The sequence below is a fragment of the Chaetura pelagica genome, unplaced genomic scaffold (assembly GCF_000747805.2).
Source record: "Chaetura pelagica isolate M959 unplaced genomic scaffold, ChaPel_1.0 scaffold551, whole genome shotgun sequence".
NCBI classification, from domain to species: Eukaryota; Metazoa; Chordata; class Aves; order Apodiformes; family Apodidae; genus Chaetura; species Chaetura pelagica.
The window spans coordinates 71,065-94,673 of record NW_009952067.1 but is presented as its reverse complement, the minus strand read 5'-3'; the positions used below and the strand labels follow the sequence as shown (position 1 = coordinate 94,673).

General features: G+C 36.5%; 1 protein-coding gene across 3 annotated transcripts in view; it reads right to left on the bottom strand.

Moving 5' to 3' along the window:
* Nucleotides 1-23,609, bottom strand: part of MLLT4 (myeloid/lymphoid or mixed-lineage leukemia (trithorax homolog, Drosophila); translocated to, 4) — an 84,398-nt gene that overhangs the window by 40,270 nt on the left and 20,519 nt on the right. For all 3 annotated transcript variants that reach the window (XM_010005286.1, XM_010005293.1, XM_010005301.1), the window contains 10 exons: nucleotides 22,756-23,018; nucleotides 21,126-21,195; nucleotides 18,980-19,098; nucleotides 13,323-13,384; nucleotides 12,595-12,800; nucleotides 8,140-8,285; nucleotides 5,353-5,447; nucleotides 3,118-3,383; nucleotides 2,474-2,617; nucleotides 376-574 (listed from right to left, as the gene is read on the bottom strand). In XM_010005286.1, coding sequence (XP_010003588.1) covers nucleotides 376-574; nucleotides 2,474-2,617; nucleotides 3,118-3,383; nucleotides 5,353-5,447; nucleotides 8,140-8,285; nucleotides 12,595-12,800; nucleotides 13,323-13,384; nucleotides 18,980-19,098; nucleotides 21,126-21,195; nucleotides 22,756-23,018 — 1,570 coding nt within the window. The remainder of the gene's footprint in view (nucleotides 1-375; nucleotides 575-2,473; nucleotides 2,618-3,117; nucleotides 3,384-5,352; nucleotides 5,448-8,139; nucleotides 8,286-12,594; nucleotides 12,801-13,322; nucleotides 13,385-18,979; nucleotides 19,099-21,125; nucleotides 21,196-22,755; nucleotides 23,019-23,609) is intronic.

Below are 23,609 nucleotides of genomic sequence, written 5' to 3'. Positions count from 1 at the left end.
AGCAGGAATCCACGTTACAGCCAAACTGCAAATCACTCCATGTAAATAGATGAGATTCTCCTTGTCACAAAGACCATCTTTCAGCATTTTAGCTTACAATGATTTACTGCAAACCAGTCCCTCAGCATAACTTAAGGGACTTCTAAAAAGTAAAATTTTGAATGTATGCATGAAAGAAGCCTTACTTGTAATACCTATCCAGACATTTGTATGGTAAAGTAATTACACTTGCTAATTAAATAATTTATTCTACTAGTCTTCTTTAGTCTCAAGACTACATCCTCTGTAACTGATTTACATTCAACTAAAATATATTTTGCATTCTGTGTTCACTACACCAAAAAAAGATCATTGTAGAACAACTGAAAAACAAACCTCTCTGACAGAGTGGATCTAAAAATTCTTGTAAACCACTTGGAACATTTCTGACAACATCGCATGAATAGCCATCTTCTGGTAAAAGAAAAGGCAGCTGTAAGTCAGGATCTTCTTCCAGTTGGACTTCTCGGCCATCACTTCGAGCAAGTTCATCAGCTGTATTTTCTGCAACAGTTACTACATTCTCTATTAATTCCTGGACAGAGAGCAGAAAGACATTGTTACTATAAAGGGATAACTTTTATTAAGGAAAAAAACCCTAACATGGGGAAAATATTTAGACTGCAAGAAACAGGAATTTGGAAAATAATCATATAAAACTTCTTCAGCTCTGCTATGTACAGCCAATTCACTGCATTCTTTGAGCACTCAATCTCTTACAAGTTGCATGCTCGCCTTAAGAACCAAGAAATCACCCCAGGTTTGAGTTATCACTACGTTTGAACAAGCAGGTGGCACAGACACTTTAAAGTCTTCTTGCCTCTAGTTAACTAGCACTCTTTCTGGAAGAGAACTGGCATCAAGACAGAATTGCTACAATTAATTTATCTGAAGCTGCTACAAGTATTAAACATTCCTTTACTACAAGTTTTTGCTTTACCAAAGATTCAGATGTGATTTCTGCTCTTTTTCTACAGATTCTACTTGGTTCCCAAGACCAGCTTAATAGTTTGGTCTTAATCTCACCCCAGTTACATTGATGTGCAACTCAGAATCTGTAAGCTCAATACAAAAATCTGATTACTGGAACACAATGCAAAACACAGTTGAGACAAAACAATTAAAGTGTTCTCATCTGAATGTTCAGCAGATTTCTGGGGGGAAGTCCAGCCTATCTTTGGAAGTGCTCTTTGAGCACGGTGTTTTTTACCATTAACAGTGTTAGTTTTAAAAACTGAAGCATGTAGAAGTACATACATTTATATTCCTTTGAACAAATTCCAAGCCTTGAAATTTTTCAGATTTGGAGCAGTAAGTCAGAGTTTGAGTGTACAAATCTTTTTAGTAACAAGGGCAAAAACATCCAAATACCACTTTATCACAACAGGACACACTAGTCATATTGCAAGTCCTCCCTCTGACACCAAGAAGACCTGTCAAATCTAGCACTGTATTTCTTTGGAGGTCCCTAAAGAGCAAGAATAATAAACTGTGGAATTCTACCTATGTATAAACGGGAAATACCAGCTATGTCCTTCATCAAAATACTTTTTGTGATGGTAGCCAATACGCAAAAATATAACCAAGCTACGAGCTCTTCTTAACATCTTTAGTACCACTGCATTGGTGCATGTTCCTATGATACACGCCCATTCTGAAAACTGAAAATATATATGTATTTACATCTGCGGTTCTGTGATATACCTCTACCTGCATGTTCCATGTATCAAGCTGTTCACCAAAGGATACTCTGTATGAAGGGATTCAAGATTCATGGATTTTTACAACTCCCATGTAAAAAAGCTCAGTGTTTCTGCTTCTTTCATTTCTATAGTCAATGTTTGAGTCTTTATTCCTGTGGTTATACACACAACTACGTTTTGGGAGCGCTCTGTGCATCCCTCCTCTACTGCCTAACCACATTTCATCCACAGATGATGTAAGGTGCAGTGGTGACACCTCTCTGAGCATGCTCAACATGCTGTGTTACCTTAAATTCCAACTCAGTATGAGACTTTCTGTAATATCATGCTTGGGTTGCAGTGAAATACACCTACCAAAGTTAGTGGCCAGAACCAGGCTGATACCACTAATAGTTCTAACTGTATGTAGAGCAATTGCCACTATGACTCTTCTCATAGCAAGTCCAAACCCATCAACAGTAAGACATCTATTTTCAGGCACTGTTTTTACTTTAAGTAAAGTTTTTACTTTAAAAGGCACAGTAAGTGACAGAAGAGACTCACAGTTGGGATGAGCGGAACCAGGCTGATACCACTAATAGTTCTAACTGTATGTAGAGCAATTGCCACTATGACTCTTCTCATAGCAAGTCCAAACCCATCAACAGTAAGACATCTATTTTCAGGCACTGTTTTTACTTTAAGTAAAGTTTTTACTTTAAAAGGCACAGTAAGTGACAGGAGAGACTCACAGTTGGGATGAGCGGTTCATCTGGAGCACAGTGATAATTCTGCAACAAAGCTTGTAGCTGCAGAGAATTCAGCTTAAAACAAGTACTGTTAATATTTGGAACATCTGCATGTGAGTATTTGTCCATGGTAAGCAATGTAGTTGCCTAGCAGAGAAAAAAAAAGGAGTCACAGGAGACAAAATCAAACCAAAATGAAACCTTAAGCCTTGTTTCTGAGTTTTCTATAACTGAGACATAGGAAAAGATGAAGCAAGAAGCCAAGTTTGTTAGAGAAGCAACATAAATATCCCCAAAACAATGACTAAATATATCTCCTTTATCTAAGATGAATACTAAACCTTTCATAAATGAACTTTTCAGCAACCACTCTTGTCTCTGTTCAGTATAGTTACAGCTCAGTCTTATTAACACAAATTGCACAGCATGTTGGCTAAAATAACTAATGATTCATTTCACTCAGAACTTCAATATTTTTAATGTTGAAACCACATTTTGTGGTTTTGCATGCTACATTAATGTTCCAAGATTGATTCACACAAACTACGCCAGTCCACATGCTATTCTCTAGGAATACAGAATAAAGAAATATTTTTTTTTAATATACAATTATGGGAGAATCATTCATCAGAAATACACACACTCACCTGCACTATTCTGCTCAGGTGGCAATCAGCAGCTAATTCTAAACCCTGCTTTTCTGCCCAGGCTTCAATATGGCCCAACTGCTGACGAACAATAGCTCCCCAATAATGTGAACATAACCCTGAATCTGGAGCTGTAACTAATCTATTAAAAAGCCACATGTTGATAAAATGAAACAGCTGGGAGAAGAGCTGTATAGTCAGCGCAGCATTCACTCTACATCGTCGCAACAGGGACATAGCTCCAGTCAATGTATGTAGCACATCATCTAGAGAGATAAAAATAAAAGTAAATCACATTCACATACTTCACTGTACAACTGTTATAGCCCATAAATGATAAACAAAGAGACAGTTAACCAAGCTTGGTGAATGCTAGGAAGAACCTACAAGGTGGAGTAACATTAAACTGACAGTTGAAATGTATCTTATAATACACGAAATTAAAAGAAATTGCTTTGGAGAAATATTAATATAAAAGTATATCATTGGTTAGATCTGAACCTTAAATTGCATCCTCACTTGAATAAACTCCTTTTCTGTTATTTCTAATAAGTTAAAAATTTCATATTCAACTGTTTCAAATGCATATTGCATTTTTTCTGCAGCTCCTTGCAGTTAAATACCAAACTGTATTAAAAAATTTCAGCAGAAATTATGTGCATTGCATGATGTACTTAAACTGCAGAATGCACCTCCTGTTTACACATTATTTTATTTAAATATTATTCAAATTTCCTTTTGCCCGTTAGTTCACTACAATAATATATAAGTAGCAACACAGACCTCCTGTTAGCTTCACCAAGAGCAAACATCCTCAGATGCTTTCTGGTGGAATATATTAATGCAAGCAGAAGATTTATCTCTAAGCCTTCTTTAAAGGCAATACCTTTATCTGAAATCTCTTTTGAAGAGACCACTAAAATAATTTCTTTAGCATTGAAACACAGGACTGTGACAGAAAAAAAATTATCTGTAGAAGACAAGAATCTATAAAGCAGTAAAAAATACATGAAATAATGAACATAATCTGACTTTATTCCAGTTTCAGTTTGCTACTTTCTCAGTGTTTGTGTCCCAGAAAGTTCTCTTACAGAACAGGGTACTAAAGAGAAAACAGTACATCTTCCCTCAACATTCAACACAGGAAAACAGCAATCAGAACAAGTTTAATATCCAAAGGACCACAAAGGATATATGAATTTTGTATAAATACTCTTCCTAGTTATCAGAATGACTGTACTTTAATAGCTCTGAAGATCATCTTTACTTTAGTTATTTAGAATGTCACTATTTTCTTAACTCTTCCTAACCTTTTACACTCAGTTAACCCCCCTTCCATATTTAACATTTTTTTACATTTTCCATTTTCTTCTTTGGTCATCAGGCTACATCACGTAGGAGGCTCTCACATTTTTCCCATGAAAAGTAGAAAGCCAGGGGAGTGCTATCTCAGGGACATTAATGTGTTCTGAGCTGGGATTACAAAGCAGGATAGCACACATGACTAAGCTGTTAATTTAGCAGCAGTGAAGCTAGCAGAAGGGAGGGAAGCAATCCCACCTATGCATTCAGCATTTGTAAGACTGCACCTGGAGCACAGCATCCAGTTTTAGATTCCTCAAAAAAAGGAAGGTGCCAATTTAATGGAGCAAATTCAGCAGAGAGCCACTCAGATTATTAAGGAGCAGGAGAAAAGGACATAAAAGAGGGAGAGAAGTTAATTTGGTTCGTCCTGGGGAAAGAGAACGCTAAGGACACAGCTTATTATTGTCTTCAGCTACCAAATAGGAGGGTTCAGAACAATATTCCTCTCAAAGGTGCACAATAGCAGCACAGGACAAACCAAGAAAAAAAAAATCAACATGTGAAATTCCAACTAGCTATAACAGAAGTACATTCACCATGAGGGTGGTCAAACATTGGAAGACGTTACTCAGAGACATGGTATCTTCATCCCTCAGTGAAGATTCAAAACTCAACAGGGCAATACTCTGAACCATCTGATCCAGTTGCATCTGCCTTGCTCAAGACACTTGGATTAGATGACACTTAAAGGTTCCTCTCTACAATAAACTATTTTGTAATTTTTAAACAGGATATATACCATTGGAGTGTCCTTTCTAATCTTCCATACAAAATTGATGCAAACAATTCTCAAGGCAACTTGCAAATGTCATGTCACTGTTAAGAAAAATTACAGTTTAGAAGACACAATATAAGATCAAGTAGTCTAACCTATTTTAGGCCTCTGAGGATTATTTTCTTCTGGATCATCAAGGAATGCTGGCATGTAATTATTAAGTTCTGATTGCAGACAGTGAACCAGGTACCTAGAAGTAAGGGGGGAAAAAATAAATTTTCAAATCCTGTGCGTGTTCATTATGACTGCTTCTAAAGAAAAGAGATCTCTCAGATTACAAAATTCCTGAAATCCTAGTGTTATGTATATGACTATAGGGAACAAAATAATACTTTTTAAAAGGCCAGAGATACCAGTTGTCCCATACCTTTCCTGGAAATGTTGGAAAAAAATTGTTGGAGAACAAACACAGCCACTTAAATGCAGTATCGCTACCACAGTTGCAAGTGAAGGTCATATGCTACACTCTGATGCTGTCAAGCCAAAATTTGGTTCTGAAATATTAGAAAAACTTTTTCCAAACAGAAATACACTTTTCCCTGTTGTAAAATCAACCAAGAATACTATTTAAAAAAACACTCCTATTCAGAGCCAATACACAAGAATCCTGAAATGGACTTCATGTCTTGTGTAAATAATTTGTTTCTTGTACTTCTCTTAACTACATTGAAATGAAAAATCTGTTTTATTTTTCTTTCTATTCTAATAAATAAACATTAACATTATTTTCTGTTAAGAACTGAAACTAAAAGGCAATGAAATTGTCATCAGATATATAAAGGAAAATGGCTTTCTACAACTCCCCTTTGTTTCACTGGTTACATTTTTTATGAAATACTCTCAATTGCTAGAAAACAAAAGCTACGGCCATTTCAACTAATTCTGATGTATGACAGTTGTCACCCTCAAATATATTTTTTCACAGATTTCTTTCTTTTCATGCTTCTGTTATGCTTTTATATTTGCCTTCTATATATAATGTTCCACAGTTCTGTTCAGCAAAGCGTAATACAACCAATTGAGACCTGCCATGTTACAGTGTACTTAGGGGAAAATATACACCCAGGTAAAATTCAGAAATTTTAGTGTTTCTCTGATACCCTTCCAAAGTACAGAAAGCAATTACAAGTTTTCACATACCACATTCACATCCTACATACTGCTCTTAGAAGTGGCACAGCCTCCCTTAAAACTGAACAGGTAAATCATGACTAGGTCTCCCAGTCTTGTCACAGAATATGAAAATATTATTTTGAACAAAGACATCCTGCAAGTGGGGGAACGTTAGGTATAAGCCACACAAGGTGCACTGGGACTTCTCTAAACACCAGTTTAAGAGACAGAAATTTGCTGAGAAATACTTGTTCAGTCCTGGTTTGGGGGGTGGGGAGGTGGGAGCCTTTGTTATCTCTGTTCAAGGATTCTTTCCACTGATTCTTTCCACTTCCCATTGGATACTTCATTCATTTTTTCTTTGAATCACCACTGTAACTGTCTCACCTCACCAGCACAGGCTGATTTTACCCCAAGTCAAAACCTATCTTTACATTTTTAAGAAAAAACTGTGCAAAAAAAAACATTGTGCAAATTGTGGTGTTATGTAAATTATGAAAGGAGTAGATTATTAATATAATCAGAAGTCCTTGAAGGGTGCAAGGTTTCCTACTTTAGAGACCCATATGTATTTAAGCCTATGTATTTATATATTAACAGTAAAAATATAACCCTTCCTCACACCTTCATAAAATTAAGAGAAAGCAATCAACACAAACAAAATTTAAATAACACTTCTGTAAAATTCTCTTTGGCAGCTTCAACTATCACAAGAACAGATGAAACTCCTTGCACAGTCCAGTGATCTGTATTCATAAACCAAAAAAATACCTGTCTAAGAACTAAGTTCAGCCTCTCTAGTAAGACCTCTCAGGATAGGGAGGCTCTACAGAGAGACTTGGATAGATTAGGTCATTGGGCTAATGTTAATGGTCTGGGCTTCAACAAGGCCAAGTGCTGGGTCCTGCACTTAGGCCACAACAACACCAGGCAACACTCCAGGCTTGGGGAAGTGTGGCTGGAAAGTGTCTGGCAGAAGAGGATCTGGGGGTTCTAATGGACAAGCGGCTGAACATGAGCCAGTAGTGTGCCCAGGTGGCCAAGAAAGCCAATGGCATCCTGGCTTGTATTAGAAATAATGTGACCAGCAGAAGTAGAGAGGTGACTGTTCCCCTGTACTCAGCACTGGTGAGGCCACACCTGGAGTATTGTGTCCAGTTTTGGGCACCTCAATTCAAGAGAGATATCGAGGTGCTGGAGTGAGTACAGAGGAGGGCAACGAGGCTGGTGAAGGGCCTAGAGAATAAATCTTATGAAGAACACTTGAAGGAGCTGGGAATGTTTAGTCTGAGGAAGAGGAGGCTGAGGGGAGACCTCATCAGTCCCTACAACTACCTGAAAGGTCACTGTAGAGAGGTTGGTGCTGGTCTCTTTTCCCAGGTAATTAGCGACAGAACAAGAGGGAATGGCTTCAAGCTGCAACAGGGCAGGTTTAGACTGGACATCAGGAAAACTTTTTTTGCAGAAAGAGTGGTTAGACACTGGAATAGGCTGCCCAGGGAGGTGGCTGAGTCACCATCCCTGGATGTGTTTAAGGGTTGTTTGGATGTGGTGTTGGTGGATATGGTTTAGGGGAGAACTTTGTAGAGCAGGGATGATGGTTGGACTCGGGGATCACAAGGGTCTTTTCCAACCTGAAGAGTTCTATGATTCTATAATTTAAAATACACAAAAGACACTACTGACATATCTAAAACATGGCCAAAATGTGAAGCTATTCTAAAACCCACAGAAAAATGTTAAGTGGAACAGAAGTTTGATAGCCTTACTTGAAAGCCATTTGAACCAAGTGTGCCAAAACATCTTGTGCATCCACAGTAATTCGGCTAAGGTCTCTGTCTTGCTTTATGAAATTCAGTAATTCAGATGCATTTGCCATCCAAAAGGCAAGTGCCCCAGCAATATTCTTCTGTTTCTGTAAATAGAAAGCAAGAAATAATACAGAGCAATAGTTTTCTGATAAAGCACAGCAGCTTAAAAGGACTCCAAAAAGATAGACCAGTACCTTTTCCCATCTCACCAAACATATCTCAGATACCAGATATTTGCAAAATATTTCTATGTAATATTGCAATTGCTGTAACTGGCAAGTTCAATTTTAACATGTTCACTGAACGTACAAAATTCTGTTAAATTTACAATAGCCATACCAATAAAGCCACAGCGTAAGCATCTAGTTATACAGAGCTATAAGCTTAGCAGACTGCAGTATCTGGTAATCTGTGCACTTTTAAGCGCGCATCCACTACTTCCCACTGCCACCTGATACTGCGCTCACTGGCTTAGATACCAGGTGATTCAGTATCAAGTACTGATCTATCTCACCATCTCCCGACCACAAATGCCAGGCCAGGCAACCTTAGATGAAATCCAAAGAATAGGAACCACAAACAACAAAAAAAAGAAAATAAAGGGAAGAAAAAGAACTTTGGTCGCTTCATATCCACATTGAAGTGCGTTAAGCAGAAATTATGGAATGCCGTAAAGTTGCAAAGTCAAAAAAGGATTTTAGTACTGCATGTTCCAGTTGCTGAATGAGTGTTATGAACCGTTCAAGTCCAGCTGTTTGAGTATTGTATTTTGATATGGAAGCAGCATGAGAAACTGAGCTAAGCCAACATAGCTAGGATCAGTTCCCAGCAATATATCCTACCTGATCAACCTGGTCTACCTCCTGGAGAAAAACGGACGAAGGAAATCAAACAGAATAGAAGAAAGAAACTTGTGAACAATCATGACAGGTTTAGAAATCAAACACTAAATATGAAGGTACAACACTTATGTTCACAGTTATACACAGGCACATTAATCAGTAACTACGATGCAACTGAGCCCCTTTTAAAAAAAGGAATTCTTTTAGTAGGACTAGTAGCACAACAGCTAAGAACTGAAGTGCCCCAGCATCACAATTCAAGGAATGCCCTACACTACTTGACATCCCAGATAGCTGGTTATTCCATGCTCAGTGCACCACAGAGACCCTGCAGAACTTTTGTGGGCAATGGGGTAACTAACTAACCAAGTAACAGATCCACGGAGCTATGTGCCCACACTGCTGCAATGAAGACAATGTACAAATACACACACAGGGGGACAGAAAATCCCCACCAGAAAAAACAACAAACAAAACCAAAAAACATAAAACATCTAGGACAGTGTTAATACATGGTTTTTCAATAAAGAACAAAAAGACCATTTTAAACAATAAAAGAGAGTCAAATGAAATACCACACTAAGCTTCTTAAATGCTAGTACATAAAAGCTACATTGAGTTAAGCAAACAAAAAAAACCCCACCAGATATATTTGCCTGATTATTTTAAACTAAGCTCTTAATTCTTTTGGCTTTCTATTCCCATAACTTTCCCCCACCTGGAATGCAGTGAGCTTAGATGCAGAAGTTTGAAGTGTTATTTGCTGCTACTATTGTAATTTTAGTTAGACCTAAAAAAACCCCACAAATTGTCACTGCTTTCTTTCTTTCTTCCCCCTTTCCAACCAAGGCACTTTGAACTGACTGAAGATGTGTTGGTACAGAATGGACGGAGATACTCCTACAAACAAATGATAAAATTTGAACAGGTTCAGAAATGCCACAGAGTGATCTGAAAAAAAAATCAGGACACACACAAAAAAGGCTTTTATATATTAATTAAGTTTCTACTCCTAGATGAAAGCACAGAGCGTTCTCATAGGTCTCTCCAATTTTATCCCTATCCCTTATGAATTCTTCTATACTAGTTACACACACTAATGCACAGACTACAGAAAGTCACAGACATTATTTGGTAGCAAGTACTCCTCGATTAGTTTCAGAAAGCTACCAAGCCTCCTCATGATATAGACAGGCAAAATCAGGACCAACATCTGCCTTGCCCTCTACTTCTGTTTTGGTGCCCATCTCCCCTTGTCTCCCCTCTGTCTTCTATGTCTTTCATATCCTCATAACCCTTTCAGTGCACATGTGCTTCACAGTCAAGATAGATATTAAAAAAAACAACAACTATGAGTTGTTACATGGTAATTTAACTAGGGCCACCATCAATATAAACATTCTACAGCCTAGATGAAGTAATTTGACTTGGTTTAGCTAGTGCTGCTTATATTACATGAATAGAGGTCAAACCTAAGGACATCTTCCTCATCAAGCTTTACAATCAATGCATTTCTTTGTCTTCAATCCACTAGCCTTCAAATTGACTGAAGTTCTACTCTTTCATCACATTTGTAATTTCCCCCCCTTCCTTCAGCTTCTTCAGCCTGGCATTGAGATGAAACTTTTCATCTGATCTCCAACACTCCTCAATTTAACTAGATAAAAATCTTTCACAAATGCAGCTACCACTTCCTTGTTGACAATGCAACTATAGAGATGCAAGGCTGCAGAAACAGCCTTTCAAAAAGGACAGCCCAGACAAACACTGGGATTTAATAGTTTCATAATACTAGCAAGACTATATAAAATACACTTGCTTGCAAGAACCACAAGGCTGAATTTGATTTGCGAAGCCCTTCCCAGTGCTGTAAATTAGTATTTTCACAGATAATCTCTTTTCCAGCTTTGATTTGTTTTCTTTAGCAAAAATTGATGTTTGAACCTGCCTCTCTAGTATCTTCCAGCAGCTACATGATTAACCATTTCAGTTCAGCACAAAGAAACTGCAGAGCTTTATCTTTGCTTTCTCACTGTACCAATCCCTTTTACCCCGAATCTTTTGGGGATCATTGTTCTTAGTATACATTAGTTATTTAAACAGTTAGTTCATTCGATTCAGCCCTGTAGCCTCCAGATTATATTTGAAGCCTACCCTTTAATTGTTTACTTTCCTTTTTCCCAGTTAAATTGCTTATGTTCAGGCTCTTTGCACTTCACGTTCTCCACTACTGCCACAGTCTCCCTCTCTGAACAAAATCACTCTTCCACAGCCTGACGTTTTTGGTTTTTTTAATAGCAGAATCTGAACATTAAACTTTTGATACCATTTCCATTTTATCAAATAATCTCTTTACCATAAGATCAAAACTCAAAGCAATGCAGTAGTTCTTAATTTCATATTCAAACCACTTTTAACCTCTCACCAGCTTCAGAAGGTACACAAGGCTAGTCTTTGTTTTCTTACTGCAAAGTGCCTTCAACACTGGCATTTTCTCCCATTTTTTCCTTGGGAAAGGTGAGAGCCTGTTGTAACTGCTTACAGAACTGTCTAATTATAATATTATCCCTACTGTAAACTCCACTAAACCTTGCCAAAACCTGAACAAAAGCTGAACAGTTTTGGTTTGCTGTGACCTTTATGTCACACTCTTGTTTATTTTCCTCTTCTCCCTCAATCAACCTGTTGTCTAAGACTTGAATCATAAATTCTCTAAAGCTGGATTGATGTGTTTGCTATGCTTGTACAGTGCCTAGCACAGCAGGGTCCTTGCTGTACAGAGGTTATTATGGCAGTACTTCCTGCAATCAACATGTTTTAATAAATACAGAAATACATTTTGGTTCTTCCTCTGAGAAAAACCCGCAGGCAAAGATGTTACAATAATTAATTAGTTACTAAGGATACCTGAACTAGCACTCAATTCTCAAGAAATGACCATTATATTTTAACAACAGTTACACAATGCAGGGTATTGTCTCATTTCACAGGCAACCCAGTGGCTCTTATCCTGCATTCCCACACAAAACAGAACTGCCTCTGTGGAAGTCTTGCATGTGTAATAGCAATAGCATCAGTCTACATATAAAATACTGGAACATATGAGGTCTTGCATTTCTTTTAATGAAGCAATTGTGTCCGCTTGGTTCAAAAAGTCCAGTTTCATTATAATTTTTGCAGGTACAGGAGTTGTAGAAGTAACAGAATCAAAACTTTATTTTTAAAATGTTTACTTCAAGCATCGATCAGTGCAAACAACTGCTACTGAATTGATATTCTTTAATAAGTACATCCAGTTTGTTTCTCAAGAGTCAGAAATACTTGCAAAGATCTTGCCTTCTGGAGAAAATTACAACTTATCCTTGGAGCTTCTTCACAGCAACAACCCCTCCTTAACCTTCCACGTTGCTTGGAAGAGTTTCTTACCTCTCACATTATTTATTAACACAAAAGGAAACCTCCATATGGACAACCAGTGCAGGTAATTAATCTCCCCTTAACAACAGTTGGCTAGTAGATAATCTACAACATGTATTTAATTCCCTTCACATGTTCTGGCAGAGAAACTCACCTGTATAACTCCTTCCATCATGTTGACCATCTTGTTGACTATTGCAATGACTTTGTGAGTACGCTCAGTAGGAGTGATGTCAGGTCTGTACTGGCTTGACAATACATACCGACATGTCATATACAAAACATATGTAGGTGACAGCTTAAAATGAACAGTTGAACTATTTGTGTAATTTATAATGGCAGACAAGAAGGCATCTTCAGCTGTAGAGAAAGAGGAAAAAAAACAAGTCAGAAAGCCAATGGAAAGAAAATAAAACCATTTAGTAACTTGGGGCATAGAGGATTTCTTTTTGGAGGAGAAGGTAGGAAAAAGGAACAACACACAGGAATTTGAACTTTAAGCGTCTATTAAGTATTACAGTTACAGCAGCACTCTAACAACACACATCTATACAAAGCTAGAAAATCTGACCATTAGGAAACCTTTTATACTGTTTCCTATCTCTGCTGAAAACATACCTCTTTAAGGGACATGGAAAATGAAAGGTTTCTCTTGTCCATTCTACTCCTACAAAGGTCCCTCACTACAGGGAATTTTATACTACTAAAAATATCTTTGCTTCCTCCCAGGTTTCCAGTATTTGAAGTCTGGATACATCTCTGGTATATTACATTTTTTTCTACAGATCTGAGAATTTAAAACATGGGGACCAAGATTAAAAAAAAAAAAAAAAGCTTTAAATGAAAATGTAATAAGATTTTAAATAAAATGGATTTACTCACAGCTTTCCCTGAATTCAATACTGGCAGGCAGTATGAGTTCTGGTCCATGGGTATCCTGAGATCTGCAGAAAGAAGACAAAAATTGTAACACACTATCAGCATGGGTGATATTGTCTCCACTGTAAAATGACAGATTTCTCCAAATACACTAGTTCCAAATGCTGACACATCATCTTTCCCAAAAATTATCACTTTTACCTTTCCTCTAGAATCATTCAAGCTATATCTGCCCACAAGACAACAGAACAAAATACAAACTGCTGGAACTGAGCAGTCTGTGTTATTAATGAACATCCCCTTCTGTACTGTCCAGCAGACCGATAGGATCAGTTTGCCACCTGCCATTGACAGGTTTCAAATAAATTATTCACGGACACAAAAGAAAGCGAACTAAGCTTAATGTGAAGCATGAGCTTGGCTACAACAATTGTACTTAGATATCTTTAAGGTTCTCAAAACCAGTAAGAACTTGGTCAACTCCTTTGTCCTTTCTTCTTTTGAGGAGGAAAAGGAGGTAAAATCTAGCTCCTACCCTCACCTGGCTGTTGCTATGCTATTCTAAGATACAGCAGTTGTTCCATGAGCCCCTGAACTATGGCCTTGCTTAAACTGACCACAGCATTCTTTCTTATCAGTGTCTATCAGAGCATTCAGAGAAGAAAAATTAACAGAAAATTCATTTTTCTTGTCTCTAGAAGAGGTCATTCCTCCATTAAGATAAAAAATTTGCTGTTTTCTGTAATTAGGCACCTATTTTTAGGAAATACATAAAAGCTAAACATCTTCTGCATGCAATAGCCATTTTTAATCATATGTAACACAATGGGTAGCTTTCTACTTTCCCCAGCAACTTTGAAAAAGAAAGGAATGTAGTATGATTATACATGCCTCATTCTCCTGATAAATTAGTCTAAAAAACAGCAAAAAAGTTAGTTATGCCACAAAACAGACAGGATACTGAAGGGATATACTTTGCATATTTGGTAAGGTTCACAGTTATTCATCTAACTCCTGTATTAAAAAACAAAGACAACTTTGAAAGCTGATGTCAAGACCTATAATTAATTATTACCATATTAAATTAAAAAACAATGGGTACCTTTGAGTTTAGTCTTATTTTTTAAAAAACTTGCAAAAAACCTAAAATAACAGTTATGCTACCCAGATAATGCTTTATCATTAAAAGGAGCACGGTCGAATTAATTTCTTTGTAAGGAATGTTAAAATTAGGAATCAGGTAAGTGTCTGCATTCCATTAACACCACTTTTATATTACTGTTCTCATTTGCAACGAAACACATTAAGAACACCTAGAAGATACTCAAGGCAAAAAGATTATATTTTATTCTTTTTTATTATATGCTTGCTCATGCTAACTGAAGTCAGTTTTCTAACAAGGATATATAACCACAATAATCCTTAACTAAATAGTCATAATATTTTGTTTTGCAGAATCACATTTCCTCAGAGCAACCATACCTAGTAAGTAAATTGTATTTATGATCTCAGATTACCATTATATTTTTTTTCTAGAGACTAGAGACGAAAAAATAAATATGTCAAGTTCCAATCTTTGTTCTTCAACACATTCAGTGAGTGACTGGAAGAAAGTCCTATTTGCCTTATTATTAATCTTTAAACAGCAGTGATGAACATATACAAAAAGAACTGACACGCACAAAAAGTACAGAGGAGGACTAAGCATACAGTAACAGGCAACTGGAAATGCTCAGTGAAGATTTTTTGGTTTCTTAACCTTACATAGCAATTACTTCACTTCATGATTATTGTGTCCTTAGAGGTCACAAAGTGAGACCAGAGTATCCCATAGAAAGCCTAACCGAAGATTCACAAAATACATCCACAAACAAGAAGAATTCCGTTCCCTTTAGCAATTAATCACCTGGCATTTCCTAATTTGACAGCCTGACTTTGCTATTTTGCTAACTCAACACAGTGAATTGATCTGAGAAAGCACGTGATAGAAATGCTGTATTTAGATAAATAACTTGCAATGTAATTACGTAATATACAGTACACATATGTAAGGTATTTACAGAAGTGCAGTATCAATATCAATGCTGGCAATAAAAGAAGATGGCTGCAACTGCAGACATCTCAAATCTAAGTGTAATCTGGATGTCTCTCTTAAAACATTTTCTGTACTCAGGTATTAAGGTGAAAAAAAAAAATCCTCATGCACAGTAAGACTAGTACATGTATTCTCTTTAGAAGGCATTTTTAAAATTTAAAGAAACAAAATAAAGCCAAGATGCAGCTCACAGGTGGCTCTGTATTTCTGAAATACATAACTGTAGTGCAAGGCAATACTCTTTATAATAAGCCCTCTTGCTGAAAGGTAGAAATACAGAAATTTAATAATGTGATACAAATGCACAGGTAGAACTGAAGAATCATTAACAGTAGAACCCTCAAGAACTTCTGACAGGCTATAGGAAGTTGACAACTTCTGTCCATCTTTCACAAGCGAGGAAAAATTACAAGTACTAGCAATTCAACACAAGTTAAATCTTCAGCAGCCTCAATAAAAACAGGTCTGAAAAAGACACTCAAGATGCCCAGGTACTCTAACAAGACTGCAGAGTAGAACCAAGTTGTGTTGTACTATAACTTCACTGAAAACATTCAAAAGATATCCCCACTACAAAACACTAGAACATCAGGAATTCAGTTTAGGTGGAAGCATCATTTTCTGCCCTTTTCTTTTTTATATCATTCATATCTCTGAACTGTTTTCTGTCTATCAAATAAAAAAATCCACCTAAAGGTGGAAGCTGCATACCAGAAGCTTTACAGCTTGAATGACTGCACTTTCAAATCCTGCAGGACATTTACCTTCTCTGTCACCCATTTATCATAGCAGCTCACCTGTATTTAAAATTCTGTGAATTTAAAAATTTAGATGGCCATACAATCTTTTATTTTTTAAGAACTGAAAAAAATTATTCTCACAAAAACACAGAATTGCTGAGGCACGAAGGAACCTCTGGAAATCATCTGGTCCAACCATTCTGCTCAAAACAGGGTAAACTAGAGCACGTTGCTCATTATCTTCTCCAGTCAGGTTTTGAGTATCTTCAAGAAGGGGAATGCCACACCCTCTCTAAGCAACCTGTTCTAATGTTCAATTGCTCTCACAGGGAAGAAGTTCTTTCCTCCCATTAGGTATTTACACACACTGATAAGATCCACCCTGAGCCTTCTTAAAGCTACTTAATTCCAACTCTACATACCAAATAATTCTCTTTATAAATATATCCTTTTTATCAGAACTGACCAAGACACTGGACTCCAGAGTAAAAATAAATTTTTAAAAAATTGCACAATAACCTAAGTTTAAAGGGACTCCTAGAGACTATGTGCTCCAAACTTCCACTGAAAGCAGAGCTTTATCCAAGCTTATCCAGTCTTGTCAATAAGAATCTTAAGAACTTCCAGTGTGGGAGATTTTTCTAGTTCTCTGGACAATCTATCCCAATGTTAACTTAAGTTTCAATAGTGAAGACTCTCTACCTCCTGTTCCCTACATACAGCCACGCAATTTTTCCGTAAAACAACTGCTCATTGCCTCTTCACCTGTTTACCAGCATCCTTGTGATAACAGCACCTCCATCTTCTCCCTAACTACCTTTAGGTATTGAAAGAATGCTATTAGATCTACCCTGGGATATCTTCTCTCTAGACCGAAAAAAAACCCACAAACCAAGCAAAACCCATCATCTTCAACCTTTTTCATACATCAAGTTCTTTAATCCTCTAAGCATCTTGGTGCAAATGTCCCTTCACAGGACTGTGAATAATTTTTCCATCTCTCTTTTGCACTGTGGGCACAAGAACTGGACACAGTATTCTGAGTGTGGCCTACCAGAGCTAAGTAAGGTGGGATAACCACATCATTTGATCTGCTGGCTGTGTTCTTGCTGATGCAGCCCAAGACATAGTTTGCCATCACTGCTATAAGGACACACTGTTGACTCAAGTTTAGTTTGCTGTACACCACGTTCTTTTCAGCAGAGCTACAATCCAAACAGTCAGGATTTGGTCTAGATTATGCTTGACATTTTCTGTCTCATGTCCAGGACTTGACATTTACTTCCGTTAAACTTCACAAAATGCTTGTTGCATAGGTCTCTCTGAAGAGTGGATCCTATTTTTGGGTTATCCGCTGTCCTTCAAGGTTGCTATCACCCATTTGGTGATCATGCATTCAATCCCATCACCCAGATCTTTTTATATAGTTACTGAGTAGTATCATACCCAATACTGACAAGTAACGACCAGTTGCCAAGTTTAACTTTTGAGCCATTAAACATCACCCTTTCAGCCAGGCAATTTTGTCAGTTTTCCACCCATTTTGTGATCTACTGATCAAAATCACATCCTATAAAACAAGGAAGTTCTGGGAGTTTGTGTCAGTCTCTTGGTAGAATCAGGTAGATGATATTATGCCCAGAGCTCTCCCATAATTATGCAAGTTGCTTCATCATGGAAGCCAGTCAGGTTGATCAAGCATGATTGATTCTTGGTAAATACATACTGTCTTGTCTTGATCATTTTCTTGTCCTTTGCGTGCCTTGAAATAGCTTCTACAAGGAATTGCTCCACAATTTTCCCAGTTAAAGAGTTAATGCTGGGTGGTCTACATTTTCTGGGTCTTCCACTTTGTCTTCTCTGTAGATGGTTGTAATAGTTGCCCTTTTCCAGTCCTTCAGTACTTCTGATCTCCACAACCTTGCAGAGAGTGGCTTTGCAACCTTGTCAGCCAACTCCTACTATCTTTGGATGCATCCCATCATATCTTCTCTATTTATGATGGAAGACAGATGTAATATTTGCAGCAATGCTAGTATTAAAAGGCATTACCTAACAAGGACTTGAGTACTTTTGGGTGATCACAAACTGAATTTGAACAAGGTATTATGAATACATGGAGTCTGAATAACAAGAAAATGGCATACAATTACACAATCTGAAGTTAGTATTTTCTGCTATGGCTTTGGAAACAAACTGAATATGCAGGGCATGAAAAGTGTCATTCTGTACCTGAAAAAAGGGCCCATGAGAAAATGGAATAACATTCCTCTACCCAATAATAGACACTATATCATAAAAGCAAAAACCATGAAGGAGGCAATATATGTATTTACAAATTATGTCACTTTAGAAGAGAGTCATTCAGAGAAAGCTAAAATTATCGCTCACAAGACTTGCCAACACTACTATAGAACCTGGTTATTTCACTCTCCAGAGTAAATCTTGCCACTGAAAAACTAAGATTTCAAATAACTGTACTTCTGTTATAAAAGTAATTTCATATGACACACCTGACCACAAATCAACCACGGTGTGATGTGACTATTAGCTTGGCTTTACAATATGAGAACTACAAATAATAGAATAATTAAGAAAATGCATATTTCTGAGTTTGTTTGGATTTTTTTAGTATTTGGAAGTTTCTTGCTTTGGCTGTTAATCCTGGAGTTTACTTGGAGTGAGATATCAAAGCCAATTTCTTTTTCTTTATCCATAGGGAAAAATCAAGTGGCTTAAAAATATTTTAACACACTGCTCGATGCATCAGGAAAACATACCCAGTTTTTTTCATTATGAAAAGTAATGGATTACAGATGTCCTACCTGTTTTCCTGTCTGCGATAATCTTGTTGCTGCTCTATTCTAATCATCGGCTTCACCATCCCTCGTTCGGTCGTGCTGGATGCTGATGATGTCCTGTCACCATCAAGCCTGCTGGTGCTCTGATTCAAAACAGTGGAACAGGTGCTTAGTATGCACACAGTGGATTAGCCAGCATGTGTGCTTGGCACTATTAAAACGAAGCATCAATTTGAGGCTTGAAAAGAGATGAGGCAACAGAAGAGCACAGCACAGAATCTAGCAGTTCAGCACGTCTTTACCACAATAAAGCGTTGAAGAACACACTTGCAATTCAAAAGACAACAATGGGCAGCTAGGAGCAGTTATTTGTTAATGTGTTGCTAGAATATACAAACAAAACTGTAGACATTTTTTATTTAAAAGCTGCACAGTCATCAATACAAATTGAAAATTAATTGTTAATGAAAACTTTAGCTAAGAGACAAAATTAAACCTATTAACAGATTAAAACTGGCTATGCTCCCCTAGCCTGCTTCTGCAATAGCTACAAGTGCTTACCTTATTGATCTATATCATAATTTATCTTGTTCTTAAGGAAAGTCTGATCTGCTAGACAGCACACAAATTTCTAAGTGGCAGTTCAAACTATTATTTTTTTTAATGTATGTTTTTTTTTGTTTTCTTTCACTGTCACAAGATCAATAAGAAACTTTTAATTTATGATTTCCCATTACATCAAACCCTATCAGGAAGGGGAAAAATGTTGCTTTCAGCAGTAAAACAGCCAGCAATTATTTTTCAGTATAAACAGTTGAACACAAAACATCAGTAAAATATGAAGTGTTTCCACGACTCTTAAGAAATGTCTAGGACTAAATAATTTGCCAAAATGCCTACCAAAAAGTGCATCTCAAAACAAGAGTTTGAACAAAATATTCTTTTAAGTACTATGCCAATCCATGAATCACATGTCATCATCAGGTCTCAAGAGAACTTTTAATGAAAGTTGTTACCCCTTTTTTAAATAGAAAAGCAAACTCTTAAGAGCAACTGATTGATTCACCATTTATTTAAGAAGATGTTATGCATATTCTCACCCAGCACAACTCAAAGGTCCGCTAGATCCACTAACAGTACTTTTCTGCAATAATGTCAGAAACTCCAATCTTGAGCAAGTTTGAGGCATTTTAATATTTCAAAGGTTCCGTTTTTTTTCCCCTCCCAAAATGTCACCAAAAAAATTCTTATCAGAGGAAATGAACGCAACCAAGATAAAAGGAAGCATTGTTCAAAAAGCTATGAAGAAAGGCGAAAAACTGAACCAGAAATCTCAGGCAAGAAAAAATTTAAGACTAACAAATGTGTTCAAATACCTACACTGCCATACCAATATCACTAAGATTATTTAGCAGTGTTTCAATTTGATAATAGTAGCAATAAAACATAAAAAGAAATAAATTTCTGGGAGGATTACTACATTTCATAATGCTGAAATAATTCATTTTCTCATTTTGTCTGAGGCACATGATCACAGCACTAAGAGAAGTATTAACCACTGTGTCATTTTACTGCATTTTCTGCCTTTGGAAAGTGCAACTCTGGCACAGAATTTATTAAGAGAAAGATAGTGCAGAAAGAAAGTAAGAAAAGATTATCACTTCATAAAATGTTTATAACTATAAGCAGATAAAATTTGTTTAGACAATATGTGTACAGGAGCTCTACTGAAGCCTAAAGTCATACACATTAAATCTTAAGGGCCCAGTTAAATTTAAATTGAACACCCTTTCACCTTTTATATAAATATTTATTTACCCTCTTGCAGATGACAATACTCATATGCTATATACATGAAACACCATGTATTGTGTCCAGTGTGACTCTTTATCTGCATGTAATCTGCCCTCAACAGGTCAGTTTGGCGATAAACTGTCCTAAAAAAAGTTACTGTTGCACAAAATGAATGCTAATATAAACTCAAACATAACAGTTTTGTGGGGAAAAAAATAAATAATGCTTATGATAATCAAGCCCACCCACAAAATGACAAGTCTGGCAAGAATCATTAACTGGCTGGACTTTACCAAATACAACTGATGTTGTAACTTTCATCTAACTTATTCATGCTCTTTTATTATTTACTGCTAATTTAGTCGTAATACATTACCTTGCTTGCTGGTAATGCTGTTCCACTGTGAACATCTCCCTCCAGATCAAATGTGGTTTCCTGAACAGCTCTAAAAGCAAGATAACATTTCAAGTACTTTTTAGAAAGTATATTATTCAACATTTAGCAGTAGCTAAAATTAATAAATTAAAATTGAAGGGGTACATCATGAGCCCAGTTAGTATTCACTTTTTAAAACTATGTATTGATTCTTTATATAAAAACACTACAAATATTTATACAGACCATCGCCTTTGGAAAAACAGACTCTTGGTCATGAGAGAAAACATACAAATTAACATAAAATAAACATAAAGCCACAGAAATATGTTCAAGGGATTGTATTCACTAGAATAGACTTGCTACAATTTTTTCCTCAGCTTCTCAGTACTAAATCTACAACAATCTTGATAATGTAAGTATTACTATGATTTATAAATTATATTTTATTTTCTGCTTATTCTAAAGATCTACAAGCTGCAATAGCCCTTTGCCAGAGATTTTGTTTCCAGATAAAGCTCTGCAGTAGTACAGTGCTTCATAGCTGACTACATAAATCTGCAAGAGCATTTATTGATCTTCATGCTAGACGTAGAATCAACTCCAGACTAAAGTAGAAACATTTTGTGACAGCTAAGTGGCTGGAGGTCTTCCTGCAGACAGGTCCTACAACAAGCACACAGTGTACTTGCACATTAAAATAAAATGGAGAAAAAAATACTAATAGTTAAAGTATACATGTCTGTTAGCTCAGCAGATTACCCAGAAGAGCCTCTTTTCCTAGCTATCTTTCATTTATCTCTAAGCCAATTAGTTTCTTTTCTATACCACTGCATATTACAGTAGTATTGTCATTTGGACCCAGAGTGAATGGAAAATAAATTTTATTTCATACTGTACAATCTGATTTTAAGAGTGTTTCTCCTGAATATTTCTCTCATCACTGAACAGAATATCTGAGCCCTCAGATGTCAGTAAATCCATAATAAGTATTTTTATTAGGGACCTATCAAAAACATTAATATATAAAGAAACAACAGGATGGACTTCTGGACTGTTAGTACTTGCAACAAGGAAATCAGAAGTTAAGTAATCACACTGTAAAAAATTATGGCTATATTGAGACATCTAGTTCCCTATCTGACAGTCTCATTTTGTGAATACCCTACTTAATTTCCAAATCTCTCTAGTGGAATTTCAAAAGTTACTACCTCAGGAAAAAACAAACAAACAAACAAACAAAAAAAAAAAACCACAAAAAAAACCCAACAAACAAACCACAACAAAATAACAACAAAGAAAAAACAGGCTCTCCGAAAACATTCAGCTAATTCATTACTTTCCTGGAGGTTGGATGAACTTCACATTAAAATAAGGCATGCTACTGTTTAAACACAGAAATGAGCTTCAGGAAAACTTGTCAAAAAGACACTTGCTAATCCTAAAAAAAAATCACAAGGTGGAGCTCAAGTATTAAAATACTTATTATATATTTAACACTTAAAAATAGCTACTCGGAACTCATTTAAAATCATACTCTAGTAATAGCCCATTTATAAAATGCTCTCATTCACTATTTTCATAAGGCTCAACCCTTCACCTCAACAAGAAGAAAATAAATTGTCCTCACCCAGTTTTGTGTCTTGGACCTTTGACCATAAGGCTTGCATCAATAGGTCTTTTAGGAATAATATGGTCCTGAGTGGGATCCACAAACTTAAATACATGAGATGACCCAAACTGAACCTTCATTCCACTCTGCAGCATGGTGGTTTCTGAAATACGCTGACCTTCCACGTAAGTTTCTGCATCAATGCTTCTGGGGGTTACAGTAACGACTCCATCCATATTAGTGAGGTCACAATGATGAGGCTGAATTCCTGGACCAAATAACTGCAAACGGAATTAATTAACATAGAATAAACTACATTATACTGCACCAGACATTAAAACAAACAGACTGAACTGCAGCTTACCCTATTTACAGACTAGTAGCTTAAATTTATAAGCAAAAAAAAGTTAACACAGATGAGTGGTACAAAAATGAGTTGAGTTTCACTTCTATTTTCCTTTCAACGGAGATAAAACAAACATATAAGTAAAATGTGCAGCAGAAATCCCTTTGTGAAAAGTTTTTAACTTCTTGGTCATATGCTGTCCAGAACTGTTTTCTTCCACTTGTTGTTTTGATGTGAAATCTCATAATGCAAGTACTTACAAGTCAACTAACTGTACTGAGGAAGACCCAGGGTAGTATAAGATATTCCCTGTTAGGAATTTCATACAACTATGCTTATTTTAGAAATTTCAGAAATCCTACCTCACACTCAAAGGGGTTGAGACTGGGACTCAAAAGCCATTAAGCAGTCACAATAAAACTGATATGTATCACTTGCTCCAATGACTAAAAAAAACCAACCCATTTTAAACAATGAAACCCTTAAGAAATTCTTAAAGCAAGAGGGATGAAATAAAATAAATCAA